At 42.5% G+C, this 23,694-nt stretch overlaps 1 protein-coding gene across 4 annotated transcripts in view; it reads left to right on the top strand.

Annotated features, from left to right (window-relative positions):
- Positions 1-442: 442 nt before the first annotated feature.
- The window catches only part of ehbp1 (EH domain binding protein 1), a 398,936-nt gene continuing 375,684 nt past the window's right edge, over positions 443-23,694 (top strand). For all 4 annotated transcript variants that reach the window (XM_072581599.1, XM_072581598.1, XM_072581595.1 and 1 more), the window contains exons 1-2: positions 443-725; positions 1,975-2,360. In XM_072581599.1, coding sequence (XP_072437700.1) covers positions 2,257-2,360 — 104 coding nt within the window. In that variant the 5' untranslated portion in view covers positions 443-725; positions 1,975-2,256. The remainder of the gene's footprint in view (positions 726-1,974; positions 2,361-23,694) is intronic.

The raw sequence follows: 23,694 nt of genomic DNA, 5'->3' as shown, positions 1-23,694 counted from the left end.
TTCCTGCTTGTTTGCCCGATGTAGTGGTTTAACTTTGTCATCCCCATCACTCCCCCAGCCCTCCCTCACGTGCCACCCCATTCCTCTACCCCCATCCCTCCCTCCATCTATCTCCCCATCCCTGCCTCTCTCCCACCCACTTCCCCAATCCTTCTCTCACCCTCCCTGAATCCTACTCTTTCTCTCCCCCCTCCAATCCTTCTTTCTCTCCCCCTTTCCCCACTTCCTCCCTCTCTCCCCTTCCCCTCCCTCCTATCTATCTATCCCCTTTCTCTCTCTGTCCTTCTCTCCATCCCTCTATTCCTTTGTCTCTCTCTGTCTCGAGCTACGATCTGACAGCCGGACATGACGAACACCACATCCCGTTGATTGACACCTCCAGGCCCGGGGCACAGCCAATGGGTCTCCCGTATGGGCGGGGCTTGTTGCCGTGCGACCGGCAGCAGGTTGGGGTGACAGGGCGGACACAGCAGGGTAGGCTGAGAGCGCCGCCCCTTTCTCTCCCTCCGGTCCCGGTCCCGGTCCTCGTTCCCGTCTCCGCCTCCGCTGCCCGGCCTGCGCTCTGAGTATGGCGTTGAGCGCTGTGCCCGGGGACTGAGGCCGTGTAACCGGCCAGGGAGAACGAGTTTCCCTAAGTCGCAATCCAGTCGCTTGCAATCGGTTGATCTACGACCCAGGGACTCGGAGCAGGGGGAGACCCAGAGAATAAACCCCGGGACGGGCGGGTGAGTGACGGGAGACCCCCGGGGAGTGTGGCAGTGTGTCCTGGGGGGGGGGGGGGGGGGGAAGGAGATGGAGTGTGTCCTGAAGGGGAGGAGGGATGGAGGGAAACACTGGGGAGAATGTGAGGTGAGTAGGGGAAGCAGCGGAGACCCGGGGGAGAGTGTGTGTCCCCTTGGGGGGGGTCACCCCGGGGAGGGGGGGGTGTGACCTGAGTTTGGGGAGGAGGGGGGGAGTGTGTCTGTGTGGGGGCGGAGGGAATGTGTCCTGTCGTTTGGGGCTACGATCCTGAGAGGAGAATGTCGTGGGGTGGGGGTGTGGATACCCTCAGGGAGTCTGTCCGGGGTGGTGGGGGGGCGGCAGTGGGGAGACTCGAGAGGGGATGTGTCCTGAGGGGAGACCCACGGTGGGGGGGGGGGAGTGTGTCTTGACAAACACAGGACTGTGATCCTCCCAAGTGTGTGGGGAGAGGGACACTGTGAAAGGAAGCTGATCTATCAAGGGGGTGATACTACTCTGTCAGGGTTGGGTGTTGGGTTGGGTTTAGTTGTCAGAGGTGTTTGTAGGAGAGTGAGTATGCCCTGATGCAGGGAATGTTTCTGCTCTGGGGGAGGAAGGTTTCCCTGGGGTTGGGTGGTTGTTGCTGTTTAATGTAGTGGGCAGTTTGTAGTTTTTGAGACTGGGCACATTCAGCTGGAAGTGAAGGCTCCATCTGACATATTTGGTTTCATACTGCAGCTGTCACTTCTTTATGGCCTAAATGTTCAGAGGGGTTTATTTGCATGTATTATGTTGATCATGCCTACTTATTTTTCTTTTGATTATCTTTGTGTTAATTGTAATCCTTTGTTGTGTAAACCTGTCTAATAGACAAACTGGTATTTTTAAAATAAAAAGACAATGAGTCTTTTTTCAATAATGAATAGTGTACTTTGTTTTCAGAGGCAAGAGTGTAAGCATTTTTAAAATGGTGAAAGCTAGACATTTTCAATTAACTGCAGTCCAAAAATGTTTTGAATGAGCAGATAAATGTCAATGTCAGAAGGTGAAGGTAAATAATACATCCCTAACTCCTGAGACAACATTTAGAAGTCAAATTGAAATCTTAACAATCAAGACAAACAGTTTTTTATGGTCATTCAAAACATTTTGGTAAAGTCCTTCTGCTGTTGGCTACCAGTTTTTTTTTGCTAGTTGTAGTTGTGTGTAAATTATCCTGTTTGCATTTATTTTAAACTGCTGTCCATGTCTCAGTTTCCAGGCCTGATGATTCAACGTCATTTAAACCCAAGAGGAATGACTAGATAAATTGACAGCAACTTCCCGCCACAGTCATGCAGGTTACTGGAGTACTTGGCAGTCCACTTTGGAATCCGTCATCCTATTTGTGATTTTTTTTCTCTTTTAAACGAACATTGTGAAGAAATGTTAACACTCTTAAAGGATCTACACTTATATGTCTAAATTATATACTTGAAAAATTGAAGTTGTGTTTCATACCTGAACTCATCTGTCCAAAACCAAGATATAATAATCATGGCTTCAGTTTGGAAACGACTGCAACGTGTGGGAAAGCATGCATCCAAGTTCCAATTTGTGGCTTCATACCAAGAATTAATGGTAGAGTGCACAAAGAAATGGTGAGCATAATAAATTTATTGTTGTATTAGAATGTAAGTGTTGTAATATTGGCCTGCAGCCATGTCTTCCTGCAGCTAATGATGTGATTTATTCTTTGCAAAGACCAGTTCAGATGATGGAGAATTGGGCAGGGTTGAGAAACCTCTGATGTTCAGAGAGAACAAGAGGACATACATTCTTTTATTAAAATTGTAGATGGGCATTAGTAGATTGGTAATGGTCTTATTCTAGTTTTGAGATGCTCTGGGATTGATTTTCATTTGTGGCTTGGATTGTTAGATAAACTTTTTCCAGCACAGTCAAGGGACTAATACAGAAAAGAATAGACTTTTTGGCTCACAGGTTCTCACTTATAATACTATATTAGCAACACCAATATCATTTGCAACTAATATATTCAGTACCTTAGTAAGCCTTGTAACATTGTCTTGGTACAAAAAGTTGTTAAGTCATAGTCATAAAGCATGGAAACAGATCCTTCCGTCCAATTAATTCATGTTGACCATGTTCCCAAACTAAACTAATCCCATTTGCCTGCATTTGGCCCATATCCCTCCAAACCTTTCCTATTTATGTACTTATCCCAATGTCTCTTCGATGTTGTAACTGTGCCTCCATCCATCACTTCCTCTGGCAGTTCATTTCACATACAAACCACTCTCTGTGTAAAAAAAGTTGCCTCTCGTATCCTTTTTAAAACTTTCTCCCCTCATCTTTAAAAACATGACCCCTTGTTTTGAACTTACCCACCTTGGAAAAAAGACTCTTGCTATTCACTTTTTCTATGTCCCTTGTGACTTTATAAATCCCTATGAGGTCACCCCTCGCCCTACTACGCTCCAGTGAAAAAAAATCTCAGCCAATTTTTATAACTCAGACTCTCCATTCCCAGCAACATTCTGGTAAATCTTTTCTGAACCCTCTCCAATTTAATAAAATCCTTTCTATAGTAGGGTGACCAGAATTTCTCACTACTCCAGAAGAGGCCTCACCAACATCTTGTAAACCTCAACATGACATTCCAACTCTTATTTGTTACCTGAGATTAAAGATATGATTCATATCAAAACAAGTGATACAGACTTATCGAGACACAGATGGATCGGCTACAATTAGCAGTTGAGGTATAGATTGTGACATCTTTTAAAAGTGGACAAATGTTTGAAGTCAAGAGAGTTCAAGTATTATGGAGTGTGAATCTGAGTGGGATTAGTTTTCCTTTGCAAAGAATTTGCAAATATCTGTGGCTTTTTTACATTTAGAGACAGTGTTATGTAAATGTGGTATTCTCTCCATCTCATTAATGTACTACACATTCCTTTTGAAGGTCATTCTGCTCTTTGTAGAACAGTCAATGTTCTTGAGGGGCTAGACATCTTATCTATGTACTGGTAATTGAAAAAGAAGATAGATAGTTCAGTGTATATGTTATTGTTTATTGGTCAGCATGCTTCACAAAGTAGTAAAGAGCACACTTAAATAGATCCAGCATTGATCTCAAGTCAGGAAGTTTTAATCAGATCAGCAGTTTGGCAGCTGATGGGAAAACTGGAATTCAAACTATTCTGGTACTCTTCTCTATAGCTGGAGAGCATGTTTGGCACAGGGAATGTTTTTGACCAGTTCTTTCAGGTCTGTGGCAGGTCTGGACTTGGATTTGTGTGTGGCTGTGTATTGGAGCTAGAAGGTTATACAAAGAATTGATTTAAATTGGAAGTCGCACAGCACCAGGTTATAGTCCAACAGATTTATTTGGAAGTACAAGCTTTAGGAGAGCTGCTCCTTTGGCAGCACTCAGAAAACTTGTACTTCCAAATAAACCTGTTGGGCTATAACCTGGTGCTGTATGATTTTTAACTTTGTACACCCCAGTCTGAAACCAGCAACTCCATGTCATAAGAATTGATTGATCAGCGATTGCTAGCAAGAATATAAGAGGTGACTGCTGACTGCACAGACATGTGTGAGTGATAGGTGGATTTCTGGTCCACTGAATAGATAACCAATGTTTCAGGATATCACCATATTATTGGAAGGGCTTATTAAAACATTTTCTGTACTATAATAGGTTTAATGAATGTTCCAGAATTCTGAAATAATGATATTAAGCTGATTAATGTGCACACCTGTCATGTATGTTAATCAGTTGAATTTTCTGACACACAACCTTCTTAAATATTTGTTGTATCTATTCCTAAACTGAGTTTCAGAATTAAGAAAATTGAAAATAACTAGATTATGATCCTTGTAGAAATAATATTTGGTTTAAATCAAAGTTGGCACAGAAAACTGGCATTGAGAAAGATTGCAAATATAATTGTTTGTAACCTATGCATTTAATAGTGTTTTTTTGTTTGGTAAGAATTCATAAAAGTTCAGATTAGAATTATTCAAAATAAAGCTTAATGGTTTCCTGGATGCTTTCCACAATAATATCACCATGGGTAGCAATATGTCTGCTATTGATAAAGTTAATGGTGTCAGTGATATATTACGATTGATATTGACCTGACGCACAGTGGGATATTACAGAACTAACCGAACCACTCTTTAATTGGATAGAATTGTAACGTGCATTTTTTTGTTCTAATAGTCTCAAGGGAGTGATAATTTATTTTGTATCTGTATCCGTACAGTCTAAAATATAAACCATGACAATTGTTATAGTTGTTGTACATATTTATTGTAAACTTTGCAAATTACATTCAAATCATTTATGCTGTTGCATTGTTTTAAAAGGGAGAAGGGCAGACAAAGGAAGCACATAGTGAGGACAGTGCAGGAAACAAAGAGAGAGAGAGAGAATCTGCACAGTTACTGCCTTTGAATTTGTGTATTCGTGCTGGACATTGGAGTACATCTGGGAAAATTAACAAACAGTGAAATTCACAACTAATCTTGGAGGAACTGTTGGGCGAAGTTCACCGCACAGAATCAGATAAGTTAATTGTAGTTTTAAGTCTGTCCAAGAGAAAGGCTGCAGTAGTGAGGATAGTGGATTCTCTCTTGATTATATGTTTTTGGAGATAAGTCTCTTGATTAAACTTAAAATCGATTTGAGACGGGGGTACAACTGAGAACAGAAGTGAGTCAAGCAGGCAGGGATAAGGTAGGACTAATAAATTGAACTGCATTTATTTCAATGCAAGGGGCCTAACAGGGAAGGCAGATGAACTCAGGGCTATGGTTAAGAACATGGGACAGGGATATCATAGCAATTACGAAAACATGGCTCAGGGATGGGCAGGACTGGCAGCTTAATGTTCCAGGATACAAATGCTACACGAAGGATAGAAAGGGAGGCAAGAGAGGAGGGGGGAGTGGCATTTTTGATAAGGGATAGCATTACAGCTGTGCTGAGGGAGGATATTCCTGGAAATACATCCAGGGAAGTTATTTGGGTGGAACTGAGAAATAAGAAAGGGATAATCACCTTATTGGATTGTATTATAGACCCCCCAGTCGTCAGAGGGAAATTGAGAAACAAACTTGTAAGGAGATCTCAGCTATCTGTAAGAATAATAGCGTAGTTATGGTAGGGGATTTTAACTTTCCAAACATGACTGGGACTGCCATAGTGTTAAAGGTTTAGATGGAGAGGAATTTCTTAAGTGTGTAGAAGACAATTTTCTGATTCAGTATATGACGTACCTACGAGAGAAGGTTCAAAACTTGATCTACTCTTGGGAAATGAGGCAGGGCAGGTGACTGAGGTGTCAGTGGGGGAGCACTTTGGGGCCAGCGACCATAATTCTATTCGTTTTAAAATAGTGATGGAAAAGGATAGACCAGATCTAAAAGTTGAAGTTCTAAATTGGAGAAAGGCCAATTTTGACGGTATTAGGCAAGAACTTTTAAAAGCTGATTGGAGGCAGGTGTTCGCAGGTAAAGGGACAGCTGGAAAATGGAAAGCCTTCAGAAATGAGATAATGAGAATCCAGAGAAAGTATATTCCTGTCAGGGTGAAAGGGAAGGCTGGTAGGTATAGGGAATGCTGGATGACTGATGAAATTGAGGGTTTGGTTAAGAAAAAGAAGGAAGCATATGTCAGGTATAGACAGGATAGATCGAGTGAATCCTTAGAGTATAAAGAAATAGGAGTATACTTAAGAGGGAAATCAGGAGGGCAAGACGGGGACAAGAGATAGCTTTGGCAAATAGAATTAAAGAGAATCCACAGGTTTTTACAAATACATTAAGGACAAAAGGGTAACAAGGGTGAGAATAAGGCCCTTCAGAGATCAGCAAGGTGGACTTTGTGTGGATCCACATAAAATGAGGGAGATATTAAATGAATATTTTGCATCAGTATTTACTGTGGAAAAGGATATGGACGATATAGACTGTAGGGAAATAGATGGTGACATCTTGCAAAATGTCCAGATTACAAAGGAGGAAGTGCTGGATGTCTTGAAACAGTTAAAGGTGGATAAATCCCCAGGACCTGATCAGGTGTACCCGAAAACTCTGTGAGAAGCTAGAGAAGTGATTTCTGGGCCTCTTGCTGAGATATTTGTATCATCGATAGTCACAGGTGAGGCGCCGAAAGACTGGAGGTTGGCAAACGTGGTGCCACTGTTTAAAAGGGCGATAAAGACAAGCCAGGGAATATAGACCGGTGAGCCTGACCTCGGTGGTGGGCAAGTTGTTGGAGGGAATCCTAAGGGACAGGATGTACATGTATTTGGAAAGGCGAGGACTGATTAGTCACAAAGTCAACATGGCTTTGTGCGTGGGAAATCATGTCTCACAAACTTGATTGAGTTTTTTGAAGAAGTAACAAAGAAGACTGATGAGGGCAGAGCAGTAGATGTGATCTATATGGCCTTCAGTAAGGCGTTCGACAAGGTTCCCTATGGGAGACTGATTAGCAAGGTTAGATCTCATGGAATACAGGGAGAACTAGCTATTTGGATACAGAACTGGCTCAAAGGTAGAAGACAGAGGGTGGTGGTGGAGGGTTGTTTTTCAGACTGGAGGCCTGTGACTAGTGGAGTGCCACAAGGATCGGTGCTGGGTCCTCTACTTTTTGTCATTTACATAAATGATTTGGATGCGGTAAGCGGTACAGATAGTAAGTTTGCAGATTACACCAAAATTGGAGGTGTAGTGGACAGCGAAGAGGGTTACCTCAGATTACAACAGGATCTGGACCTGATGGGCCAATGGGCTGTGAAGTGGCAGATGGAGTTTATTTTGGATAAATGTGAGGTGCTGCATTTTGGGAAAGCAAATCTTAACAGGACTTATACACTTAATGGTAAGGTCCTAGGGAGTGTTGCTGAACAAAGAGACCTTGGAGTGCAGGTTCAATAGCTCCTTAAACGTGGAGTTGCAGGTCGATAGGATAGTGAAGGCGTTTGGTATGCTTTTGTTTATTGGTCAGAGTATTGAGTACAGGAGTTGGGAGTAATGTTGCGGCTGTACAGGACATTGGTTAGGTCACTGTTGGAATATTGCATACAATTCTGGTCTCCTTCCTATTGGAAAGATGTTGTGAAACTTGAAAGGGTTCAGAAAAGATTGACAAGGATGTTGCCAGGGTTGGAGGATCTGAGCTACAGGGAGAGGCTGAACAGGCTGGGGCTGTTTTCCCTGGAGCGTCGGAGGCTGAGGGGTGACCTTATAGAGGTTTCTAAAATTATGAGGGGCATGGATAGGATAAATAGACAAAGTCTTTTCCCTGGGGTCGGGGAGTCCAGAACTAGAGGGCATAGGTTTAGGGTGAGAGGCGCAAGATATAAAAGAGACCTAAGGGGCAACTTTTTCACGCAGAGGGTGGTACGTATATGGAATGAGCTGCCAGAGGATGTGGTGGAGGCTGGTACAATAGCAACATTTAAGAGGCATTTGGATGGGTATAAGAATAGGAAGGGTTTGGAGGGATATAGGACTGGATTGGGTTGGGATATCTGGTCGGCATGGACAGGTTGGACCGAAGGGTCTGTTTCCATGCTGTACATCTCTATGACTCTATAATCACCTGAATCTCCAGCGTTTGAAAGCCATGAATTTAGATTTCTAACCTTGTTCGTACATTTTTAAAAACTTCTTTTGGCGTTCTTAAAAATTGTACTGGAGTTGGAAAATTGTAATATCCAGATGCATTTGTGTTGGAGGAATTGTTTCACATTATGGTGCTTTTTAAAAGTTAGACCTGTTGATTTGGAAGAGAAATGTTTACTGATGGGTGCAATAATACTAATTTCTGATATCCAGAGAATAGCAAACCCCTCCGACTGCAAGGCATTTACACGATTGAGAACACTTATACTACATCATTAAAGTAAATATTAGTGAATGTATAACTATCATATGATTCTAGAAATTTAAGAGTTTTGAAACTTTTCATGAAATGATTTGCCACACTCAACCATTTCAATTAATATGAATATGTAATGATGTCCATTGAAGATTTGTCACAATTATTACAAATTAATTAAGGTGTTCTGCAGTTGATTATCAGCAAGACAAATAGGAGTGAAGCAACCATATGACTGAAGAAGGATGCTTTCAATAAAGCAGTTTAGGGTATTATTCAGTCAGTACTACATTGAACAGCTGGTGACCACTGCAGTTTTTGCCCTGAAATAAGCCATGCAAGTCCTTCTGAATGTTTGAGGAATTCACTGAATGCATTTCATATTTGAAAGTCAAAATACAATTGAATTGCTCTGTAATAGTACTACAGAGTGGTCTTTCCATAGACAGTTGATGGAAACTTTGTAAAGAGGGAGCCATTTGCTTTGCAGTTACTCCATTGTTTTAAAATTTTAGAGCTATCTGTGATGAAAATGATTGTGGTTAGCTGTAAGGTTAGGTGGATTGGCAATGCTAAATTGCCCATAGTGTATGGGGGTGTGCAGGCTAAGTGGATTAGCCATAGGGAATGCAGGGTTACAGGGATAGGGTGGGATGCTCTTTGGAGGGGCTTTGTGGACTTGTTGCACTGAATGGACTGCTTTCACACTGTATATATTCCATTCTACTGGCTGTTACAAGTATAGCCTTTGGTTTCCCCCCTCTTCATCATTTATATGCTAACTCTTAATTGCATCATTTGAAGTACTGGGTTTGCATCTAGTTGTATTGAAACCCAGTTATACTTTACTATCTTCCCCATTAATTTACATCTGCCTTATGACTACCTATTCCATGAGTGACTTTAACTGTTTTATGTTCTTCCTTAGAGTTTTACACTATACAATATGCATTTACAATATGCATATACATCCTTTGTTTCCAATTCCAAGTCATACATATGTATCAAAGACAGCAGTGGTCCTAGTGCTGATCTATGGGGAAACTCCACTGTACACGTCACTGCAGTTTGAAAAATAGCCCTTACCATAACTCTGTTTTCTACCCCTTGACCAATACTGCACCCGCACTCTTCCTTTTATCTCATATACTGTGATTTTGCTAATAAGCCTAATATGGAGTCCTGAATAATTAGTTATGAGAAAAAGTGTAGTGCTAGAGGAATGGAAGATAGCTGCTGCAGTTCTGATATTTAAGAATAGCGATAGAATGTGTTAAGGGCTTTACAGACCAGTCATTTTATCATTGGTAAGGGAAAATAATAGTAACCCGACAAAGCAAAAGAACAGAAGAACGTCTAGAGACGACAAATAATACGAGTAGTCAGCATGGATTTCAGAAGGGAAAATCTTGTTTAATTGTATTAAATTTTAGGAGATAAGTGAGAGTAGATAACAGGAATGTAGCAAGCGCAATTTATCTGGACTAGGCATTTGCTAAGATAGACCATGATAGACTAATGAATAAGTTCTGAAAATGTGGAGTTGGCAGACAAGTAAGTGAATGGATTTCTGGCTGAATTTAAGGCAGAGAGTAGGAGTCAAATGGAGTTATTCAGATCACAAGATGGTGGGAAGTATCATTGCTGTTTATAATTTGCAATAATGATTTAGAGGAGAAAGTGAAGACTGCAGATGCTGGAGATCAGAGCTAAAAATGTGTTGCTGGAAAAGCGCAGCAGGTCAAGCAGCATCCAAGGAACAGGAGAATCGACGTTTTGGGCATGGGCCCTTCTTCAGATTACTAAACACATTTTCAGCAATAATGACCTAGACTTTGGAATTGAAAACAATTTCTAAATTCATGATGACACCCAGATTTAGGGAGGGGCAGGAAATAGTTTATGCTGAGGAGAACTTCAGATTATAAGAGGTTGTTAAATTTACAAATAGACAAATTGGCAAATTAAGTTCAAAGCAGGTAAATGAGCTGCTATGTTTTTGTAGGTTGAACAATGAGGTTACTTATCACTTGCAAGGTTTAAGTCTTGAGTATAAGACAAAAGGGTTTTGAGTAAATATACACGGGTCATTTAAAAGATGTAGCATGGGTGAGTAAGGCCTTAAAGAAAAAGGGAGATCCAAACTTTATTTCTAGAGATAAAGTTCTAAAATGGGAAAGTTACGTAAAATCTTGCAGTTTGGTTGGATGCCACTTAGAGTACTGCACATAATTCTGGTCACCATATTATAAACTGATGTTGGGGCTCTTAAGAGTGTAAAGTCTTCAAGGAGAAAGTGAGGACTGCAGATGCTGGAGAGCAGAGCTAAAACTGTGTTGGTGGAAAAGCGCAGCAGGTCAGGCAGCATCCAAGGAACAGGAGAATCGACGTTTCGGGCATCAGCCCTTCTTCAGGAATGAGGAAAGTGTGTCCAGCAGGCTAAGATAAAAGGTAGGGAGGAGGGACTTGGGGGAGGGGCGTTGGGAATGCGATAGGTGGAGGGAGGTCAAGGTGAGGGTGATAGGCCAGAGTGGGGTGGGGGCGGAGAGGTCAGGAAGAAGATTGCAGGTTAGGAAGGCGGTGCTGAGTTTGAGGGATTTGACTGAGACAAGGTGGGGGGAGGGGAAATGAGGAAACTGGAGAAATCTGAGTTCATCCCTTGTGGTTGGAGGGTTGGAGAGTAACATCCCGCCGAAAGTCAATAATGAGTTCCTTGGTTTTGCCTGCATTGAGAGCACCATTTTTCTAGGTCTTCCACATGCCATCTGTAGTCTGTTTCGTCACCATCTGAAATTCGACCGACTATGGTGGTGTCATCAGCAAACTTGTAAATGGCATTAGTCTGGTATTTGGTGATGCAGTCAGTACAGTAGGGGGCTGAGTACACACCTTTGGGGGGCTCTAGTGTTAAGTGTTAGTGACGATGAAATATTGTCCCCAACCTTCGCTGATTGTGGCCTGTATGTCAGGAAACTGAGGATCCAGTTGCAGAGAGTGGGGCTTAGTTCAAGATCACTAAGTTTGTAATCAGTCTCAAGGGGATAATAGTGTTGAAGGCTGAACTGTAGTCAATGAGTAGGATTCTTACGTAGCTGTTCTTGGTGTCAAGATGTTCTAGAGAGGAGTGAAGGGCAAGTGATGTGGCATCTGACGGTCCAATAGGCAAATTGGAGTGGGTCAAGAGTAGTGGGGAGGCTGGAGCTGATTAATGCCATGACCAGCCTTTCAAAGCCCTTCATGACCACCAAAGTTAGGGTCACTGGGCGGTAGTCATTGAGACATGCTGCATGAGCGTTCTTAGGCACAGGGGTGACATTGGCCCTCTTGAAACAGGCAGGGACAGTCGCCTGCTGCAGGGAGAGGTTGAAGATGTCTGAGAAGACCTCTGCCAGTTGATCTGCGCATGGTTTGGAACTCTGTCTGGTTCCATTGCTTTTCTTGGATTCACATGGAGGAAAACTGATCTGACGTCTTTCAGTGACTGTTGAGATAGATTCGTCAGGACGTGTCAAAATAGGTGTTACCTTTCTGCTGATATTCTGCTCAAAGTGAGCAAAGAAGGCGTTGAGACAACCTAGGAGGGATATGTCATCATCTGCTATCTTGCACTGTCTCTTTTTAGAACCTGTGATGTCATTCAGTCCTTGCTGTAGTCGACAAGTGTCTGTCTGGGTCTCTAGTTTGGATCGGTATTGGTCCTTGGCTGTCTTAATGGCTCTTGGATTCCTTATATTTGAGTGGGTCTCCTGATCTGAAGGCATGGTTTTTAGCAGGTTCTGTATGTCCTGATTCATCCAGGATTTCCTGTTAGGGAACACCTGGATTGACTTCTCGGTATGCAGTCCTCCACACAATTGCTGGTAAAGTCTGTAACAATGGTGGAGTACTCGTCCAAGCTACCTGTGGATTGGATATGGATATTAGGAAAGATTAACAGGCTTAGTCTCTATTCTTTCAAATAAAAACCTGAGGAGTGATCTAATGCCAAGGCTTTAAAATTGTGAAAAGGTTTGATGGAGTGGATTCAGTTCTTGGAGTCTATCAATAGAAGAGTCAAAAAGTGTGGCGCTGGAAAAGCACAGCAGGTTAGCAGTATCTGAGGACCAGGAGAATTGACGTTTTGGGCACAAGCCCTTCAACAGGAATGTTCTGGGGGGATAAGGTAGCTGGGAAGGCGAAAGGTGGATAGAGGTGGGATGGGTGTTGGTGATAGATCAGAGGAGACCTATTGTTTGGTGCAATGTGCCTCACAGATGTTACCTGAAACATTCCGTGAGTTGGCGTCCTGTCTCCCCACTGTAGAGGAGACCACATCGAGAGCAACAGACACAGTAGATGAGGTGTTTGGATATGCAGGAAAATCTCTGCCAGATGTGACTTTCATGACTTTTGTTTCCCTAGCCCCAATGCCTCATCTTCGCCATGGACATTCAGTCCCTTTACACGTCCATTCACTGTGGTGAAGGCCTCCAACCCTCTGTTTTTTCCACTCCTGCTGCACCAACCAGTACCCCCCCAGCGACACACTCATTCGATCAGTGGAACTGGTCCTCAACCTCAACAACTTCTCTTTCAAATACGCCTACTTCCTTCAGACCAAGGGGTAGCCATGGGCCCCAGCTATGCCTGCCCCTTCGTCGGATATGTGGAACATTCCATCTTCTGCAGTTACACTGCAACCATTCCCCAACTTTTCTTCCGCTACATTGATGACTATCGGCACTACCTTGTGCTCCCACGAGGAGGTTGAACAGTTCATCAACAGTTCATCAAGAACACCTTCCACCCTGACCTCCAGTTCACCTGGACCATCTTGGACACTTCCCTCCCCTTCTTGGACCTCACCAGTGACCGACTCAACAAGGACATCTACGTCCAACCCACCATCTCCCAGAGCTACCTGGACTATAGCTCCTTCCACCCACTCTCCTATAAAAACGCGATCCCTTACTCCCGATCCTTCCGCCTTTGCTGTGTCTGAGGAGCAATCCAATCCAGGACATCCCAGATGGCCTCCTATTTCACGGACTGCAACTTCCCCTTCCACGTGGTCAACAATGCCCTCCAGCGCATCTCATCCATTTCCTACACCTTTGCCCTTAAACTCCACCCTTCCAACTGCACTAAGCATAGAGCTAATCTCTGGATACAGTGCATTATCTTTCGTCAATTCTGCTATCTTCAATCAGACCCCACCACCAGAGAGATATTTCTCTCCCCACCCCTATCAGTATTCTGCAGAGACCATTCCCTCCGCGATTCCCTAATTAGGTCCACACCCCCCACCAACCCTCCCTCCACTCCTGGCACCTTCCCCTGCAACTGCAAGAGGTGTAAACTCTGCGCCCGTACCTCCCCCCTCATCTCCATCCAAGGCCCCAAAGGATCTTTTCACATCCAGCAGAGATTTTCCTGCACAAGCAATCACCTCATCTACTGTGTCTGTTGCTCTCGATGTGGTCTCCTGTATATTGGGGAGACAGGATGCCAACTCATGGAATGTTTCAGGGAACATCTTTTGGCGACAAGCATCAAACAACCCCATCTGCCCTGTGGCTGACCACTTCAACTCCCCCTCCCACTTCGCCAAGGACATGCAAATCCTGGTCCTCCTCAACCGCCAAATCCAAGCCACACGATGTCTGGAGGAAGAATGCCTCCTCTTTCGCCTTGGGACCCTCCAACCACACTGCATCAATGTCAATTTCACCAGTTTCCTCATCTCCCCTCCCCCACCTCATCCCAGAACTGACCCTCCAACTCGGCACCGTCCTCTTGAACTATCCCTCTTCCTGTCCATCTTCTTTCCCATCTATCTGATCCACCCTCCCCTTTGACCTATCACCATTACTCCCCACCTGCATCTGCCTATCACCTTCCCAGCTACCTTCTCCCCCCCCCGTGCCACCCACACCCTCCTATTTATCTCTCAGACCCCCCACCTGCCACAATTCAGGCATTAGCCCTTCATCAGAATTGTCAATTCTCCTGCTCCTCAGATGCTGCCTGACCTGCTATGCTTTTCCAGCGCCACACTTTTTGACTCTGATCTGCAGCATCTGCAGTCCTCACTTTCACCTAGTCTATTAGTATAAGTTGGGCACTAAGAAATTCAGAAAGTACTCTGAAGAAACATGTTCAACAGAGGATATGAAACATTGGTTGGAGCGAGTTTAGGCAGAAATCAGAAAAGCATATGAGGGAGTAGGGAATAAAGGAATATGATTGATCTAAATGAGAAAAGATTGGAACAGTGCAAACAGAGCTTATTCATCAGCATGGCTTGTTTGGAAAGAATGGCCTATTTCTCTTCTGTATATTTTCTGCACTCATGCAATGATTTACTGACAAGTCAGATAAAGATCCAAATCTAGAAAACTGATCATGTGCCATTTCCTCTGATTTGGTTGTGGGTGCACAGCTTCTAGAACAACATTTAGACTACCCAAATTCTCTTTGTGAAGACCTTTAGAAAAGGAGCTATCATTTAACAAGTCTATTTTCCTTGGAATCATATGCGAAGTCAGTTCTTTAGGTCAAATTGTGTTAGTGGGGCTGGAGATTTATTTATATTAGCGTGTTTTGAGAAGATTTATAGCTCAGGTTGAGGTTGTGGATGTTGGTTTGCTCACTGAGCTGGAAGGTTCATTTTCAGATGTTTCATCACCATACTAGGTGAGCCTCCGAATGAAGCATTGGTGGTGTAGCCCGCTTTCTATTGATATGTTTGGGTTTCCTTGGGTTGGTGATGTCGTTTCTGTGGTGACATCATTTTCTATGGTGATGTCACTTCTAGAAGCATGGCATTCCAACCAGAACTCTATCAACAAACACATTGATTTGGATCCCATTTATCACTCCCAGAGAAAAAGAACAGGAAATGACATCACCATTGGAAATGATGGGTGGGAGAGGAAGGTGGAGCGGATAAATGGGAAGGAGGGCGGTGCCAAGTTAGAAGGTTGGATCTGGGATAAGGTGGGAGGGGAAATGAGGAAACTGGTGAGATCAACATTGATCCCATGTAGTTGGATTGACCCAAGACAGAAGCTGATGCGTTCTTCCTCCAAGCAGCCGGTGGTAAGGGTTTGACAATGGAGGAGGCCCAGGGCCTGCATGTCCTTGGGGAAGTGGGGGGGTGTAAGTTAAAGTGTTCAGCCACAGGGCAGTGGGGTTTCTGTGTGCATGTGTCCCGCAGATGTTCTCTGAAGTGTTACGCAAGTAGGCGTCCTGTCTCCCCAATATAGAGGAGACTGCATCGAGAACAACAGATACAGTAAATGACGTGTGTGGAAGTGCAGGTAAATTTCTGACAGATGGGTGTAGGTTTTGCAATTCTTGCGGTGGCAGGGGAAGGTGCCGGGAGGGGAGGGTGAGTTGGTGGGGGCATGGACCTGACAAGAGAGTTGCAGAAGGAATGGTCTTTATGGAAGCAGTTAAGGGTAGTGCGGTCTCTTTATAGGTGGCGGAAATGGTGGAGGATAATATGATGTGTCCGGAAGTTGGTGGGGTGGAAGGTGAGGACTGGTGGATGGTCTGTCCTTGTTGCAGTTGGAAGGGTGGAGTTCGAGGGCGGAGGTGCAGGTAGTGGATGAGATGTGCTGGAGGGCTTTATTGACCATGTGGGAGGAGAAATTGTGGTCTTTGAAGGAGGAGGCCATTGGGTGTGTTGTGTGACGGAATAGGTCCACCGTAGGTTCTAGGGTACCCTGTCCATTTCTGGTCGCCCTGATATAGGAAGGATATTATTAAGTTGGAGAGGATTCAGAAATAATTTACCAGGGTGTTGCTGGGAATGGAGGGTTTGATTGCAAGGAGACGCTAGATCGTCTGGGACATTTTCCATTGGAGCGTAGGTGGTTGAGGGGTGACCTTATAGAGGTTTATTAAATCATGGAGGTATAGATAAGGTATTTTTTCCTAGGGTGGGAGATTTCAAGATTAGGGGGCATACTTTTACGGTGAGAGGAAAAAGTTTTTAAAAAAAAGACATGAGTTAATTTTTTTACACAGTAGTTTGTATGTGGAATGAACTTAGAGGAAGTGGATGCAGGTCCAGTTATAACGTTTAAAAGGAATTTAGATCCGTACGTGAATAAAAAATGTTTGGAGGGAAATGGGCCAAGCGCTGGAATTTGGGACTAGTTTAGTTTGGGATTATGGACTGTTTAGACTGAAGGGCTGTTTCAGTGCTGTATGACACTAATATGTATAAATAAAAAATTCTGTATATATTAATGATTTAGTGTAAATGCACCCAATAACTCATGCAGGTGGAAACGGGCATAATGATTCATTACATAACTTCAATGTATCAAGTTGTTTTGTAACCTAAGAATATAGCAGGAGGAGTAGGCCATTCAGTCCCTCAGTCCTGCTGTTTCATTCTAGGATATATAGGAAGGGTTTGGAGGGATATAGGACGGGTACTGGCAGGTGGGACTAGATTGGGTTGGGATATCTGGTCAGCATGGACAGGTTGGACTGTAGGGTCTGTTTCCATGCTGTACATCTCTATGACTCTATAATATAGCTGATCATCTCTCAGGACCAGACTCATCATCTTTCAATACCATATTCCCTCACTCCTCCCATATGTTTTGATGTTGTTAGTAACTAGAAATCTGTCTTGAAGTTTGTCTTGGAACCTGTTTTATCATTGAGGTCCCATAGCCTCTGGTGTAGAGAATTCATCACTTTCTTAATGAACAAATTCCTTCTCATCATTGTCCTAAATAGTTTGTCTTTTATTGTGTTCCCACAATACAGACATCAGTCAAGGGCAACCATCTTTTCTGCAACTTCTCTGTCTATTCCTTTGAAAATTTTGTAAGTTTCCAAAAAAATTACCCATCATTCTACTAAATTCCAGGAATAGAGGCCCATTCTCCTCAATGTCTCCTTGTAGGACTGACCCACCATCCCAGAAATCAGTCTGGTGAATCTCCATTGCACTCCCTCTTTCCTAAATAATAGATTCCAGTATTTTCCCGACTAATGGCGTCAATAGCTCCTTGCTTTCTCTCTTCCATCTTTCTTAAATAGTGGCGTTATATTTGCAACCTTTCAATCTGTAGACACCATTGCAGAATTAATAGACTTTTGAAAGGTAATCACCAATATATCAACTGTTTCTATAGCCAAATCCTTCAACACTCCATAGACCATCAGATCCCGGGGCTTTGTCCACATTCAGTCCCATTTAATTTTTCTAATGCAGCTTGTGGTTTTGGATTCTAGTTTGTAGTCTGAAGGGTCATTGCTGAGTCACGTGTTCAATCTAATAGTTAACCAGGAGTTAGAGTCATACGGATGTACAGCACGGAAACAGACTCTTCGGTCCAACTTGATTAGATTAAGTTACTCACAGTGTGGAAACAGGCCCCTTGGCCCAACAAGTCTACACCGACCCTCCGAAGAGTAACCCACCCAGACCCATTCCCCTATACCTAACACTACGGACAATTTAGCATGGCCAATTCACCTAACCTGCACATTTTTGGACTGTGGGAGGAAACCGGAGCACCCGGAGGAAACCCACGCAGCCACGGGGAGAACGTGCAAACTTCACACAGAGGTCCATGCTGACCAGATATCCCAACCCAATCTAGTCCCACCTGCCAGCACCGGGCCCATATCCCTCCAAACCTTTCCTATTCATATACCCATCCAGATGTCTTTTAAATGTTGCAATCGTACTTGCCTCCACCACATCCTCTGGCAGCTCATTCTGAACACGTACCACCCTCTGAAAAAGTTGCCCTTTAGGTCCCTTTTATATCTTTTCCCTCTCACCCTAAACCTATGCCGTCTAATTCTGGACTCATCGACCCAGGGAAAAGACTTTGTCTAGTTAGGTTTTTAATCCTCTAACATTTCTTGGATTAAGTTTAAGATTTATCAAGTTTAAGTGAATTGGACCGGCCTAGATTCTCTGGCTGAGGCCTTTCGGAAGGTTTCTGATGAAGAGGAATTGCTTATCAGAATTCTCAATTTCCTGGACACTTGCCCCACCCCTGCAATCAGCTGCACTGAGAATTGCACAAGGTGCTGCCATGCAACTCCAGTCTACGCTGTTACAATGACTGGCTACCAGAATATTTGGATTGACACCTTTTACCATTATGTGAATATTTTCTTTGTTGAAATTTTATTTTTCAATCCTATTGCTGACTTCTCCATATTGAGCATATTATGAAATTCTGATCAGAAGCATTTCACTGTCACTTAGCTTAGAGTGATCTGTCTGATATTTTTCTTCTGTCCTAGATTACTAATTGTTTTACTAATATTATCAGGATAGGCAGGAATGTGGAGTTGAGGCCACAGTGACTTTAGCTGCAATCATATTGACTAGTGAAGAAGGCTTTGGAACACAGATGATGACGAAGATTTCAGCTGTTCTGAGGAGTCAGTTTGGAGTCAACATGTTTACTTTGGTGTCAATGGCCTAGTGGTATCACTAGGCTATTAATTCAGAAACTCATCCAATGTTCTGGGGACCTGGGTTCAAATCCCACCATGGTGAAATTTGAATTCAATAAAGAATTTGTAATTAAAGACTTAACTATGATCGTGAAGCCGTTGTTGATTGTTGGAAAAACTCATATGTTCACTAAGTCCTTTAGTGAAGGAAATCTGTTATCCTTACCTAGTCTGGCCTGCATGTAACTTCAGACCCACAGCACCCACAATGTGGTTGACTCGTAACTGCCCTCTGGACAGTTAGGGATCAGCAATAAGTGCTGGTTTAGCCTGAGATGCTCACATGCTGTGAGTGAATTAAAAAAGACTTGCTGAGTTTCTCCATCAATTTCTGTTTGTACTTTAGGCTTTCAGTATCTGCAATATTTTCCTTTTATTTTGAGGATTGGCAATAGTTTAACCAAACATTCCAACTCAGTCTTCAAGAATGATCTTGAATTCCCGTTTAGCTTACCACTTAAGCTTGCTCCCCGCCAACCTTTCATTTTTGACCTCTGACACTGCTCCACCTAAAGGAAATTTCAGAAATAGTTCACCTTTCATCTTGATAGCTCTTTGTCTGAGCCAGTTTCAAATTTTCTCTATCCTCCTCTCTTTCCTGATGATTTCTTCTGCTAGTTAATTTCTCTCTGGTGTGAAGCACTTTAAACCACTTCTTTGGATTATTTTTGTCTTTTTTTCATTGCCCAGATTGAATGAGTTTTCTCACTCCTATTTATTTGTCAGATGCCATTACACAAATTTTGGATTAAATCAGATTTTTTGCCTTTATTAAATTTTGGGATAATCTCTGTACAAACTGTTATGACATCTTTATGATAGGAGTCAGGTGGCATAGCTTTTCATTTATGCTTTCATTCTGCCACCTTGTCTTGATTTTTTATTGCAAAAGCCTCTGTTTCTGGCTTCCAGTCCTAATGGACCAACATGCAAAATATGAGCGTTCCCATTTTTATAAAGTGCCAAATGAATAAATAATTTCATTCCTCTGTCCATCCAATTAGAATCTTCAAATTCCTCAACAGCTCTCAAAGTTAGTAGGAATTGAATAGAAGACTGATTTAATCATGAAACCACTTATAGACCTTAACAGTGATATTTTTCTATTGTTGGTTTGAGAATTAGGTGCCTCTGCCAGTGTTCAATTTAGTTTGCAATAACACTGAAAAATCTTAAAAGCTAGAATGTGACAAATTTTTAAAAATTGAAGTTAAAATCATTATCCCAGATAAAGTCATTGTTAAAAAAATTGACTTGCTTTTGAAATCTTTATTTTCAGCCTATTTTAAGATTTTGGTCTTGTGCTTTTATTAATGTTTAACACATGTGACATGTGGTACTTGTTTAAAGTTTTAAAATTCCAATCCTAATTTTCTTCCAAATACTCTGTTACATTTGAGACAAATTCCACTTTATCCACAGAATGAGAAGAATTTTGTGTAAAATTGAAGATTATGAAGTAAGTGTTTTGGAAAATTTCCCACACATTTAAGTTTATGTAGTGGGGTATTAGTTAAAATGTGAAATATTACTTTATGCTGTCCAGACGGTGATTGTTTAGCCTTGAGGAAAACTGCTGCAGGAACTAATATCTCTTGGAGATGTCTAGGTTTCATGCATGCACATGAATATATAGATTAGGAGCTGGAGGAGGCTATTTGGCCCTTGAGTGTGCTCTATCACTTGATAAGATCATGACTAATCTGATCATGATCATGATTTTATTTTCTCTCTCTTCCCATCTTCCTGCTTTCTCTGTCTCTACTCCCCCGCCCCTCTTTTTCTTTCTCTGTCCCTCCAGTCTTCCTGTGAAACATCTTGGGATGTTTTGTTCTTTATTAAAGGCTACTACTGAAATGAAATTGTTATGTTTATGTTGCTATTTTGTCATATCACAGCATCATTCAGTTGTCAATGAGAGCCATTGGGCTGAACTGAGCTCATTCATATAAAATGTCCTATGTACCATTTGCCCTATTCCATCAAAGCTTAAACAAGTCAAGCCTGCAATCATATGGAGAACATAGAACAGTACAGCACAGTACAAGCCCTTCGGTCCTCAATGTTGTGCTGGCCTTTTATCCTACTCAAAGATCAGACTAACCTGCATATCCTTCATTGTACTATCTTCCATTTGCCTATCCAAGAGTCACTTAAATGTCCTTAATGTATCTGATTCTATTACGACTGCTGGCAGTGCATTCCACGTAGCCACCACTCTGTAAAGAACCTATCTCTGACATCTCCCCTGAGCCTTCCTCCAATTACCTTAAAATTATGCCCCCTAGTGATAGACATCTTTGCTATGGGAAAAAGTCTCTGGCTATCCACTCTATCTATGCCTGTCAACATCTTGTACACCCCTATCAAGTCCCCTGTAATCCTTCTTCGTTCCCATGAGAAATGCCCTGTTAAATCTCCTCTGCACCCTCTCTAAAGCTTCCACATCTTTCTAATAATGAGGCGATCATAACTGAACACAATATTCCAAGTGTGGTCTAAGCAGGGCTCACCCTCGCAGCTCTTAAACTCAGTCCCCTTGCTAATGAAAGCCAACACACCAAATGCCTCCTTAACAACCCTATTAACTTGGGTGGCAACTTTGAGAGATCTATGGATATGGACCCCAAGATCCCTCTGTTCCTCCATACTGCCAAGAATCCTGCCTTTAGCCGTGTGCTCTGCTTTCAAATTCGACCTTTCAATGTGAATCACTTCATACATTTCCAGCTTGAACTCCATCTGCCACTTATCAACCCAGTTCTGCATCCTGTCAATGTCCTGTTGCAACCTACAATAGCCCTCCACAGTATCTACAATTTGACCAACCTTCGTGTCATTAGCAAAGTTACAAACCCACCCTTCCACATCCTCATCCAAGTCATTTATAAAAATCACAAAGAGCAGAGGTCCTAGAACCGATCCTTGTGAAACACCACTGGTCGCCGAGCTCCAGGCTGAATGCTTTCCATCTCCTACCGCCCTCTGTCTTCTGTGGGCCAGCCAATTCTGTATCCAGACAGACAGGTTTCCCTGTGTCCCATACCTCCTTACTTTCTGAATGAGCCTACCATGGGGAACCTGAAGAAGGGCTTATGGCCAAAACGTCAATTCTCCTGTTCCTTGGATGCTGCCTGACCTGCTGCGCTTTTCCAGCAACACATTTTCAGCTCTGATCTCCAGCATCTGCAGTCCTTACTTTCTCCTCGAACCTTATCAAATGCCTTGCTAAAATCCATGTACACCACATCCACTGCTCTGCTGCCTTCAATATGTTTTGTCACATCCTCAAAGAATTCAATAAGGTTTCTGGACATAAGTTCTCTTTCATCAGTTGGAAGTTGTGAGCACATGCCATGTTTTAATATGAGCAGTAGACTCTATTGTTCAAATGATTTAGTAGCTTATGAAGCCTCTATAAAATTTCCGTAATAGTTTTTAAAGGCCGAATACTCCGAGGTTTTTCAGTCTCCATGTCTCCAAGCCTGTCTTGGAGATTAAACCTAGATGCATTATTTTCAATTGTATGATTTTCAATGCATTCTGTAATTTCAGAATATCTCCTGATGAATGCTGACTTAAATATATACTGTTTATTCTTTCATGGGATGTGATTATCACTGGAAAGGCCAGTATTTATTAACCATCTTTAATTGTCCATGAACTAAGTAGCCTGCTCCCTCAATACTGTAGGTCTGGAGTCACGTGTATACCAGATCAGGTAAGGATGGCAGAGTTCTATCCCTAAACAGGTTGAATAACCAGATCAGATTTTAGTAATAATTATTAATAATTTAATGGTCATCGTCCCTGTGACCAGATTATCATGGATGAGTTGCTGTACATCTCTATGACTCTAAGTGCTCTTCCACACAACCTAATGGCTTTCTCACTACAAAAGCACCCTGATTTTGGTTTTGTTTTAAACTGTTAAACTCCACCAGTAACTCATCCATTTAGCCAATTAGATATTTACTGTACATGGAAAACTCATTACAAGCAAAGCAAGCCATCAAAAGTGAGGGAGAGGTAGGAAAAGCAGGAAGGAACTAAATCAAAATAGAGCTCGAGGGGGAAATAAAGCACTGTTTCCACTGTGGTTCTCCCTCTGTAAAGGACACTGCAGAGACTGGCTTTATATTCCAGATGAATTGAATGATTCCACCTGTCGTGGTGAGATTCGAACCTATGAACCCACAGCATTTGTCAGGGCTTCTGGATGATAGTGTAATTACTGCTTCACCACTATCTCTTCCCCCCTACATCTGTTTTGATTGTTATTGTGCAGTAGTCAAATTTGTTAATTTGCAGCTACTAGCACTCTTAGGTCTCTTGGCTTCACACTGAATTTGTAATTTTTGGTGTTAGTCACCTATTTGTTTTAGTTTACAGTACCCTATGCTTATTCATACTGAATTTGAGGATTTTATCCAGTTCCCTTTATAGACCTAATTAAATTTTATCATTCTGGCTTATGTGACCCCCATTTTTCAAAACAATTGTCAATCTGACTGAATTTCGTTTGAGTTTGTGTATTCAAATCATTGTCAGTTTAAAATTAAAATATCTCATTGCTAGGCTGTGTT

The sequence above is a fragment of the Chiloscyllium punctatum genome, chromosome 11 (genome assembly GCF_047496795.1).
Source record: "Chiloscyllium punctatum isolate Juve2018m chromosome 11, sChiPun1.3, whole genome shotgun sequence".
Lineage (NCBI taxonomy): Eukaryota > Metazoa > Chordata > Chondrichthyes > Orectolobiformes > Hemiscylliidae > Chiloscyllium > Chiloscyllium punctatum.
This window is presented reverse-complemented; position numbering and strand designations above follow the sequence as displayed.